The 12,070-nt window shown below is 38.5% G+C and overlaps 1 protein-coding gene and 1 pseudogene across 1 annotated transcript in view; both read left to right on the top strand.

The window, feature by feature from the left end:
* The window catches only part of LOC102820965 (zinc finger protein 484-like), a 48,954-nt gene that overhangs the window by 24,196 nt on the left and 12,688 nt on the right, over positions 1-12,070 (top strand). The window contains 2 exon segments of the mRNA XM_006872592.1: positions 9,508-9,534; positions 9,537-11,564. Coding sequence (XP_006872654.1) covers positions 9,508-9,534; positions 9,537-11,564 — 2,055 coding nt within the window.
* On the top strand, positions 3,975-4,538 carry LOC102811824 (annotated as a pseudogene).

Below are 12,070 nucleotides of genomic sequence, written 5' to 3'. Positions count from 1 at the left end.
TCTTCCTCTTTTTCACTGACCCTCCATCTTAGCCAGCATGACATCCTTCTCCAGCGACTGTTCCCTCCTGACAATATGTCCAAAGTATGAGAGATGAAGTTTAGCCATCTTGGCCTCCAAAGAGCACTCTGGCTGCACTTCTTCCAAAATAGATCTATTGGTTTTTTGGCAGTGCATGGCACTTTTAGTATTCTCCTCCAACTGGTCCTTCCTCTTTGCTCCCAACCTTTGCATTCCAATCACCAGTAATGAAATGGAATGCATAAAGAGTTACCATATGATTAAGAATCAATGGTACTGAAAGAAGAACTCCAAGCTGCACTAGTGAAAAACAAGGCTTCAGGGATTGATGGAATACAAATTTACAAATTGAAATCGTTCAACAAACTGGTGCTCACTCATCTATGCCAAGGAATTTGGAAGACAGCTGTCTGACCAACCAATTGAAAGAGATCCATATTTGTTCCCATTCTATAGAGAGGTGACCCAACAGAATGAAGAAATCATCAAACAATATCATTAACATCACATACAAGTAAAATTTGGCTTTGTTGTTGTTGTTAGGTGCCATTGAGTGAGTACTGACTCATAGCGACCTTATGCACAGCAGAACAAAACACTGCCTGATCCTGGGCCAACCTCACTATCGTTGCCATGCTTGAGCCCACTGATGCTGCCACTTTGCCAATCCATCTCATTTTATTTTGCTTTAGATAATTAAAAAATGGTTACAACAGTACATGGACAGGGAACTGCCAGAAATTCAAATCAAATGCATAAGACGATGTTGAATTAGTGATATCATTGCTGTAGTCAGATGGATCTTGCTTGAAAGCAGAGTTCTCTGCTTTCAGAAAGATGTTTACTTGTGCATTACTGACTTTGCATTTGACTACGTGGATCTTAACAAATTTTGGATAACACTGGTGTTCATAAGGAACCTATACATATAGCAAGAGGATACTGATGGTTCAAAATCAGGAAAGGTGTGCATCAGGATTGCATCCTTTTACCATACTTAATCAGTTTGTATAGTAAGAAAAGAATCCAAGAAGCTAGATTATATGAAGAAGAATGTGGCATTAGGGTTGGAGGAAGACTCATTAATAACCTGTGAATGACATGCAGATGACTCAACCTTGCTTGCAGGAAGGGAAAAGGACTTAAAATACTGATAAAGACTACAGTCTTCAGTATGCTTTACACTTCAATGTAAAGAAAATTAAAATTTTCACTATTGGTCTAATAAATAACATGATAAACAGAAAAAATATTGAAGTTTTCAAAGACTTCAAGGAACCAGGAAGCAGAAAGTAGAAAGACATGGAGCATGGGAAACAGAGCTGCCTTAAGCTCAAAAGGTAGTGCCATGACCTCTGAGCTCTCAAAAGATGATACCATAACCTCTGGGTTTCTGAGAGTGGGATCATCAGTTGCTCCCATTTTTAATGGAAATGTCTACTTTTTGCCTGTTTCACCATTGTATTTGGGAGCAGATAAATTTTATTCTAGAGTCACATTTGAAGGAATATTTGGTCCCAGGTTGAAATTTAGACTTGGGAAGACTTTGGGGATAATCTTATGGAGTCCTGGTGTGGTGGTGTAGGATAAGCAATGGACTGCAAAGTCGGTTTGAACTGCAAGGTCAGAGGTTCAAACTCACTAGCCCCTCTTCAGAAACCCTATACAGAGTTGCGAAACTGACTTGATGGCCCTTGGCAACCATAACATAATGGAGCTGGATTCCTGGCATGGCACTGTATGGTAAACATTGGACTTCCAAACCACAAAATTGTCAGTACAAACCCACCAGCCACTCCTTGGAAACCCTATACAGGGTTACTATGAGTTAGAAACAACTTGATGGCACTTAACAACAGCAACATAATGGAATTAATGCATTTTCATTGTATGCATGTTAGTTGTAACATGTTAGAAGCAAGTATGACTTTATAATTATCTGTATTTAGAGATTGTTGTTGTTAAGTGACAATCTCTTCAGCCAGTCAGTTGAAAGGACGTTTCCTCATGGGTGAGACCTGTAATATCTTTCATTTTACAAATATAAAAGGTGAGAGAAATTAGTGGAGAAAGAAAGAGGAGCAAAGAGTAGCGTGAATCTTTTGAACATGGAGTCTCAGCATTGTGAAACTCCTAGATCCAGGGGAAGACTGATGCCACACATGGAGATTTCCAAGGAATGCTAGACCTTCAAATGCTGAAAGGAAACAAGGAACTTTCCCCAGAGCTTACAAAGAGAGAAAGCTTTCCCCTAGAGCCAGGACTCTGAATTAAGATTTCTTGTCTTGTAAATTGTGAGATTATAAATTTCTATTGATTAAAGCCATCCACTTGTAATATTTCTGTTATAGGGACACTACATAACTAAGACACTTATAGATCCAGTTTTGTTATAGAAAAAGTGCCAATGAAGAGAGATACATAGGGTGAGGTCTGGGATCCAGAGTTCCCATATTCCAAAAAGGTCATCAATGGTTGCATGTTGTTGTGATGCTGGAAGCAATGACACCGGTATTTTAAATACCAGCAGGATCATCCACGGTGGAAAGGTTTCAGATAAGCTTCTAGACTAAGACAGACTAGGTAGAAGGAGAGCAGACTACATCCGAATATTTACTCACTGAATAATGAATAGCGGAACACTATCAGATAGCACCAGAATACTGAATATGATTAAGAGTACCAGAATACTTTAAGATATAGTGCTAGAAAATGAGCCCTTCAGGCTGGAAAGCACTCAAAATAGGGCTGGAAAAAGCTCCTTCTCAGAGTAGAACTGACCGTAATGACATGAATGGAGTAAAGCTTTCAGGACCTTCATTTGCTAATGGGATACAACTCAATGAGGAAAAACAGCTGCAGATGTACATTAATAATCAGAACATGGAATGCACAAAGTATGAACAAAGGAAAATTGTAAGTTGTCAGAAATGAAATGGAACACATAAAGATCGAAATCTTAGGCATTGGTGAGTGGAATGGATTGACATTGGCCATTTTGAATCTTATAATTATATGGTTTACTATACTGGGAATGTCAGATTGAACATTAGCCCACAGCACCACACCAGGACTCCAGATTGAACATTGTTGTTGTGAAGTGCCGTCAAGTTGGTTCCGACCCATAGTGACCCTGTATAGGGTTTCCGAGGAGCAGCTGGTGAGCTTGATCTGCCAACCTTGCAGTTCAAATGGCTTTGCAGTGTGGCGCATTAACCCACAGCGCCACACCAGGGCTCCAGATAGCAGATGTCAAAAAGAACATTTCAAGACTTATCTTAAAGTATAATGCTGTCTGATAGGATAATATCCATATGCCTACAAGGAAGATGAGTTAATTCTAGTATTATTCAAAATTTCCCACCAAACACTAAAGCCAGTGGTGACATTGAAAAATTCTACCAACTTCTTCAGTCTGAAATTAATCAAACATGCAATCAAGATATATTGATAATTACTGGCATGTTGGGATGAAAAGGTTGAAAACCAAGAAGGATCCATAGTTGGAAAATATGTTCTTGGTGATAGAAATGATGCTGGAGATCTCATGATAGAATTTTGCAAGACCAATGACTTATTCGTTGCAAGTAGCTTTTGAAACAACATAAGAGATGTCTATATGTGTGAACCTCACCAGATGTAATACACAGAAATCAAATTGACTACATCTGTGGAAAGAGATGGTGGAAAAACTCCATTATCATCAGCCAAAACAAGTCCAGGGCAGACTGTTGATCAGATTATCAATTACTCATATGCAAGTTAAGGCTGAAGCTAAAGAAAATTTAAACAAGCCCATGAAAGCCAAAATTTGATCTTGAACATATCCCACCTGAATTTAGAGATCATCTCAAAAACAGATTTGAGATGCTGGAGTCAGATTCTGATCTGGGAGCAGGTCTTGGGGCCCCGGGCTGTGGGGAAGGCTGTGGGGATGGCTGGGCCTATCTGCAATGGCAATCCTGTGGGGAAGCCTCTTTAGCTTGGCTCAATACTCAGCCTGTGCTGCCTGGTGCTCTCTGTTCTGCCACCAAGAATTTCAAGGATGTCCATTGTAAATGAATTTGTCCTTTTAAAAATAATTCTGGGCATATTTATAAGAACATATCCCATAAAGATTGTGATTGCCTTCATGTTGTCGAGCCCATGCGTATGCAAGGGCCTGACGTAGAAGCATACTGTCTGTGCTGTGAATGCAAATATAAGGAAAGAAGTTCTGTTATAAAGATAAATTATAATTTCTCTCTCCATTTGGGCCTACTACTTCTGTACATGGCTTATCTTACTCTGGTTGAGCCCATACTGAAGAGATACCTCTTTGGACACTCACAGTTGATACAGAGTGATGATGATGTTGGGGATCACCAACCTATTGCAAATGATTGTGATATGCTGGCCCACTCCCACAGTCAAGCCAGTGTGCTGAACAAAGTAGACCATGCCTAGCAGCACTGTGGAAGCTTCAAATTCAACAGCAGTGAAAATCCATCTTTGACCATCATGTTGTCCTCAGTTAACTGGGATTCAAATTCAAGTTGATTAGGAAAAAAACAAGACAAAGTTTTTTTGACTGAGTTTTGCTAGGTTTTAATCTCCTTGTTAATTTCATCAAACTCTTACTGGAAGATTCAAAATTAGAAGCAAAAATGTGCTTGGTTATTTTTTTTCTTAAGGTATTAGTAGAAATTTGGAATGCACACATCTCAAATGCCAGCCAATAAACTTTTTCCTATTTGTGACTTTTACTAATATTAAATAAATCTACCTTGTAAATTATGTTGAAGTCATCTATCTGGAACAAGCACTCTCTTTTCACCATATCTTGGCTTTCAAGGTGATTTTCAGATTTTATTGTTGTTTGTTTTGCAGGGTGTGTGTGTGGGGGGGGTTGCTTGGGAAGTACTTAACTTTTCTCTAGTCATATTATTAAACAAACTTTTGTAAATACACTTTACCTCCTGTTTTTGAGTTGCATTTATATTTTGCAGCATAGCCACCCTTGTGGAAGTTCTGATTTATCCATTTGAATTTTGCACTGACTATATTAGTAAGGAGCTCTGGTAGTGTAGTGGTTACGAATTGGGCTGTGAACCACAGGGTCAGCAGTTCGAAACTACCAGCTGCTCCACGGGAGAAAGATGATGCTTTCTGCTCCCTTAAAGATTCACAGCCTCGGAAACCCTGTTCAGGGTCGCTATGGGTCGGAACTGGCTCTACGGCACTTAACAACAACAACATATTAGAGGAGTACTGATGTGGTACTGTGGGTTAATGCGCCAGCTGCAAAGTTGTTTGAATTGCAAGGTCAGCAGTTCAAACTCACCAGCTGCTCCTTGGAAACCTTATACAGGGTCGCTATGGATCAAAGACGACTCGATAGCACTTAACAACATATTAGCTAGGCAGTTGGTTGGCCTGTGGCTGCACTTTATCGTAAACTAGATCTCAAATGCCTGTTGACTTTTCACAAAATGTGGAGTCTCTTAATGTATTGTGAAACCTGATGTATCCAAGAACGAACTAGACATTTGTTAGTTACTCTAATGACTAAACTTCTAATCTTAGTGTGTGTATGGTCATTCTCATCTTCTAGTATCTTTAAGAATAGGACACTTGCAATAAGGAAAATTTATTTTAAACCCACACATCCCTGGATTGATGGAATGTACATATTTGTCAGCATTTCTGGTCATACTAAACAGTAGCTGTGAGAGTTCTAGTGAGTGCAACTTTGAACTAGGTTTGAGGGTCTTGATGCCTCCATCAAAGAGGTGAATCAGTTTTTAGATAACTAGCATTTTCTTCCTATGTCCTCTTTGGATTGTAGCAATAAAAATAATTTTTGAAACACCTTTAAAAAAGAACAAATTTGATTCATTACACACTAATGACCAAAGACAAGAAGAGTTGTGGGATGATATCAAGAACATCATACAGGAAGAAAGCAAAAGGTCATTAACAAAACAAGAAAGAAGGTAAACACCAAAATGGATATAAGAAGAGACTCTGAAACTCGCTCTCCCATGCAGACATGCTATAGCAAATGGAAGAACTGAGGATGTAGAAGAGCTGAATAGAAAATTTCAAAGGGCAGCTCGAGACGACAGAGTCAAGTATTATAGTGAAGTGTGCAGAAACCTAGAGTTAGAAAACCCAAAGGAAAGAGCATGCTCAGCATTTCTCAAGTTGAATGAACTGAAGAAAAAATTCAAATCTTGACTTACAATGTTGAGGGATTTTATGGGCAAAATGTTGAACGATGCAGAAAGCATCAAAAGAAGATGGAAGTCACTGTACCAAAAAGAAATGGTCAATGTTCAATGATTTCAAGAAGTAGCATATGATCAAAAGCCAGTAGTACTAAAGTAAGAAGTCCGTGGTGCACTGAAGGCATTGGCAAAGAACAAGGCTCTGGGAATTGATGGAATGCAAATTGTAATCTTTCAATAAACTGAGGCATGCACTCATCTATGCCAGGAAATTTGGACAACTGATTGGAAAAGATCCATATTTGTACCCATTCCAAAGAGACATGACCCAACAGAATGCCAAAGTCATAGAAAAATATCATTGATATTACATGCAAATAAAATCTTGCTAACGATAATTCACAAATTGCTGCAACAGTACATGACAGGGAACTCCCAGGTTCAAGCCAGATTCACACAAGGATGAATGAGGACTATCATTGCTGACATCAGGTGGATCTTGGCTTTAAGCAGAGGATACCAGAAAGTTGTTTATCTGTGCTTTATTGACTGTGTGGATCATGACAAGCTATGGATAGCCTTGCAAAGAATAAGTATCTCAGAACACCTAATTGTGCTCTAAATAACCTGTACACAGATGAAGAGGCAGTCTTTTGAACAGAACAAGAGGACACTGAAAGATTTAAAATCAGGAAATGTGTGAGTCAGCACTGTATTTTTTCACCACACTTAGTCAATCTGTATGCCGAGCAAATGCTCCAAGAAGCTGGATTATATGAATAAGAACGTGCCATCAGAATTGGAGGATGACTCATTAAGAACCTGCTATATGCAGTACACCCTTGATTTCTGAAAGCAAAAAGGACTTAAAATTTTTACTGATAAAATTCAAAGCCTTTAGTATAGATTGCACTTCAGTGCAAAGAAAGCAAAGTCCTAACCAATAAATAGCATCATGATAAATGGAGAAAAGATTAAAGATGTCCGAGACTTCACTTTGCTTGGAACCATTTTCAACACTCATGGACAAGCAGTCAAGAAGTCCTGATGTATATAATTGGGCAAATCTGCTGCATAAGACCTCTTTAAATAGTTCAAGAGCAAAGATGTGAGTTGAAGGAATAAGGTGTGCCTACCGTGGGTTAATGTGCCAGACTGTAAAGCTGTTTGAACCGCAAGGTTGGTGGTTCAAGCTCACCAGCTGCTCCTCGGAAACCCTATACAGGGTCGCTATGGGTCAGAAACGACTTGATGGCACTTAACAACAACAACAACCCATGCCTTGGAGTCCTGGTGTGGCACTGTGGGTTAATGTGCCAGACTACAAAGCCATTTGAACTGCAAGATTGGCGGCCAGGCTCACCAGCTGCTCCTTGGAAACCCTATACAGGGTCGCTATGGGTTGGAACTGACTTAATGGCACTTAACAACAACAAACCCAAGCCTTGGTATTTTCAATAGCCTCATATGAATGTGAAAGTTGGATAATAAATAAGGAAGACCGAAGAAGAATTGATGCATTTGAGTTTTAGCATTGGAGAAGAATATTAAAAGTACCATGGACTGCTAGAACAATCACATCTATGTTAGAAAAGAAGTACAGCCAGAATGCCCTTTAGAAACCAGGATGTTAAGACATAGACTCTCATACTTCGGACATATTATCAGGAGGAACCAGTCCCTAGAGAATGACATCATGCTTAGTAAAGTGGAGGGTCAGAGAAAAAGACAGAGATCCCCAACAAGATGGATTGGCACAGTGACAGCAGCAATTTGGGTTCAAACATTCCAACAATTGTGAGGGTGGCACAGATCAGGCAGTGTTTAATTCTGTTGTGCATTGGGTCACTATGAGTCAGAACTGACTCGACGGCACCTAACAACAGCAGTAAAAAGTGGTGCACTACCTTCCCACACATATCCATGTATTTCACCAACTGGACTTGGAGATTCCATTTTCAGAGTCTTTACTGGGAAGTTACTATGTAGGCATGATTGATTGAGTCATGACCCCCACCTCTGAGGTCAACTCATAACATGAGTTAGGTCTTTCTGGTCTCACCCATACCTATTAGGTAAGTTGTGATCTAGATCCCTCATCAGACACTTCAATCACTGTTCTTAGAGGTTGTCTCTCAGAAGCCAAGAACACAGACCAAATTCTTGTTGTAAAGATAAATTTTTTACTCACTGGGAGTAAATTGGGACATAATTCAACGCAGTATAACAGCTTTCAGTCTTTGCTTCAGATGACTGGCCCTTACTCTTGTTAAATACTTTCTAAATATGTTCTTCTGCACTCAGAGATAAAAATTGAATCACAGACATCACTTACTGTTTGTCTAAGTCAGTATGTCTAAACTAGAGCTATACAAATTTGTATTTGGAACACAGTGGTCAATGGGGAAAAGCTGATTAGTGAGGATTAAAAGATGAAAGTGAATAAGGATCTAGACTCAAATACTTTGAAGCCACACACTTTGTTACTTTATTCTTCTGATACCTTACTCACTATGTAATGTAAGTGAAATTGATTTGCTTGTGTTTGAATCTCTTATCCCCCAACTATTAGACATTGATTTGGGCAAATTATTTAGCTCCTCTGTGGTTCAGTTTACTCATAAGTAAAATGTGGGGGAAGTACCAACAGAAAGACAGTGCTGTGATAATGTTGAATGAATTTAGAACAATTTCTGGCACCTCTAAATTATTATTTATCATGTAGTAAGTGTAATAAAAGTATTCATTGTATTATATATGTTTCTAGCATATGTTATGTCGAGTTGGTTATGACTCATAGCAACTCTGTATAGAGTTTTTGCTCTATGAAAGCAGAAAACCTCTTTATTCTCCATGGAACAGCTGGTAGATTCGAACAACAGAACCACAGCCCAATGCATAATATACAACACCACTAGGGCTTCTTTTTAGTATATATTGTTGTTGTTAAGTACCATTGAGTGCGTTCTGACTCGTAGCGACCCTGTATAGGGTTTCCAAGGAGCAGCTGATGGGTTTGAACCACCATCCTTGTGGTTGGAAGTTCATTGCTTCTCCTACAGAGCCATACCAGGATTCTATTTTGTATGTATAGCCTACATAAATATATGGTTTCATTTATCTGTATTGATTATAGTTATGTATAGCACTTTCAGTCTCTCGATGTTAATCAACTATGTCTAATTTCTTCTGCTGTTCTGTGCGTTAGCAGTTAGCTGTTCTGTGTGTCAATTTTATCTGTTGTTTTTTTTATGTTTTTTTTTTTTTTCCTTTTTAGTTGGGGATATTGGATTTGAAACTTCACAAAGGGAATTTCTGAAGTTTTGTTCCAGTTGGAGAGAACTAATCCACTCACAGAAGATAACTCATTGTATTCCATTTTAGAAGAATTGTGGCAACATGATGAATGGATAGGTAGATATGAGGAAAATCAAAACAGACATTTAAGTTATGTTGCCTTCATCAGTAGGAAAACATTATGTAATGAGAGGCACTATGAATATAAGGATATAAAAGATATGGTTCATTTAAATTCATACCTCGGTCCTTCACGAGAAATACTCCACAACTATGGCTTATTTGAAAAGAGTGTAAAGTCTACTGTAAACTTAAATAATCATAATAGAACCAATGCAACAGAAAATCTTGATAAGATTATCATAGATGGTGGCAATTTGACTCATGTGAATTCTCATACAGAAATTAATGTTTGTGAATGTAGTCAGCACAAGAAACTTGAGAGTCAAATGCAAGTTGTCATTCATAATCAGAAAATTTATACTGAGGAGAACCTCTGTTCTGACTACATAAAAGTTTCCACTTTGAAATTGCATGTTTTTGTCTATCAAAACTGAAGAAATTGCATGTTTTTGTCTATCAAAACTGAAGAAAAACATGAGTGTAGCAAATGTGAGATAATTGGCACTCAGCAGCCTCAACTTGGTATAATTCAGAGTGTTTATACGAGAGACAAACCCTACATAGACATTGAACATTGGAGGGAATTTTCCTTGAAGTCAAACCATCAGAAAACACATGCTGACAAGAATCACTATAAATGCAATGAATATATGGAAACTTTTACCCGTAAGTCTGATATGTTCAAATTTCAGAGTTTTAACCTTGGAGAAAAACCCTATAAATACAGCGAACATGGGGAAATTTCTCAGAATTCAGAACTCCATATACACAAAAACGTTTATATAGGAGAGAAACACTTTGAATGTACTGAATGTGGAAAAGCTTTCACAAGGAAATCAACACTAAGTATGCATCAAAAAGTTCATACAGTAGAAAAACCTTATGTATGTACTGAATGCGGGAAGGCCTTTACCCGGAAGTCATATTTTATTGCACATGAGAGAATTCATACTGGAGAGAAACCCTATGATTGCATTGACAGTAGGAAATCTTTTACTAAGAAATCTCAACTTCATGTGCATCAGCGAATTCACACAGGAGAAAATTCCTTTATGTGTTCAGAATGTGGGAAGGTCTTTACCCACAAAACAAATCTCATTATACATCAGAAAGTTCATACTGGGGAGAGACCCTATATATGTACAGAATGTGGGAAGGCCTTTACTAACAGGTCAAATCTCATTAAACACAAAAAAATCCATACAGAAGAAAAACCTTATAGATGCAGTGACTGTGGAAAATCATTCACCTGGAAATCACGGCTCAGGGTACATCAGAAATGTCATACTGGAGGGAGGCACTATGAGTGCAGTGAATGTGGGAAAGCCTTCATCCAGAAATCCACACTAAGTATGCATCAGAGAATTCATAAAGGAGAGAAACCCTATGTTTGTACTGAATGTGGGAAGACCTTCTTCCAGAGGTCACATTTTATTATACATGAGATAATTCATACTGGAGAGAAACCTTATGAATGTAGTAACTGTGGGAAATCCTTTCCTAAGAAATCACAATTCCACGTGCATCAACACATTCATACTAGAGAGAAATCCTATGTATGCAGTCAGTGTGGAAAGGGCACTGACAGATCAAATCTCTTTACACACCAGAAAATTCACACTCGAGAGAAACCCTATACATGTAGTGACTGTGGAAAAGCCTTCACTCGGAAGTCAGGTCTTCATATACATCAACAGTCTCATACTGGAGAAAGACATTATGAGTGCAGAGATTGTGGGAAAGCCTTTGCAAGAAAATCAACACTAATTATGCACCAGAGAATTCATACAGGAGAGAAATCCTATATTTGTACTGAATGTGGGAAGACCTTTATCCAGAAGTCACACTTAAATAGACATAGAAAAATCCATACTGGAGAGAAACCCTATGAGTGCAATGCCTGTGGAAAGTCTTCCATAAAAAAATCACAGCTCCCTACAACACCTCTACAAGAAAAAGACAAATAACCCAATTAAAAAGTGGGCACAGGACATGAACAGACACTTCACTTAGGAAGAGATCTGGGCAGCCAACAAATATATGAAGAAATGTTCACGATCACTAACCATTAGAGAGATGAAAATCAAAACAACAATGAGATATCATCTCACACCAACAATACCAGCAAAGAGCAAAAGTGTAGAGGACGATAAATTCTGGCGAGGATGTGGCGAGACTGGGTCACTCCTGCATTGCTGGTTGGACTGAAAAATGGTTCAACCTCTCTGGAAAGCAATTTGGCGTTTCCTCAGACGGTTGAAAATAGAAATACCTTATGATACAGCAATTCCTCTACTTGGTATTTACCCACAAGAAAAATGAGCCACAACACGAGAAGATATATGCACACCAATGTTCATAGCAGCACTATTTACAATAGCAAAAAGATGGAGACAGCCAAAGTGCCCATCAACTGAAGA

The sequence above is a fragment of the Chrysochloris asiatica genome, unplaced genomic scaffold, assembly GCF_000296735.1.
Source record: "Chrysochloris asiatica unplaced genomic scaffold, ChrAsi1.0 scaffold00205, whole genome shotgun sequence".
Taxonomy (NCBI): domain Eukaryota; kingdom Metazoa; phylum Chordata; class Mammalia; order Afrosoricida; family Chrysochloridae; genus Chrysochloris; species Chrysochloris asiatica.
The sequence above is the reverse complement of the archived record's forward strand: the minus strand, read 5'-3'. Positions and strand labels throughout refer to the sequence as shown.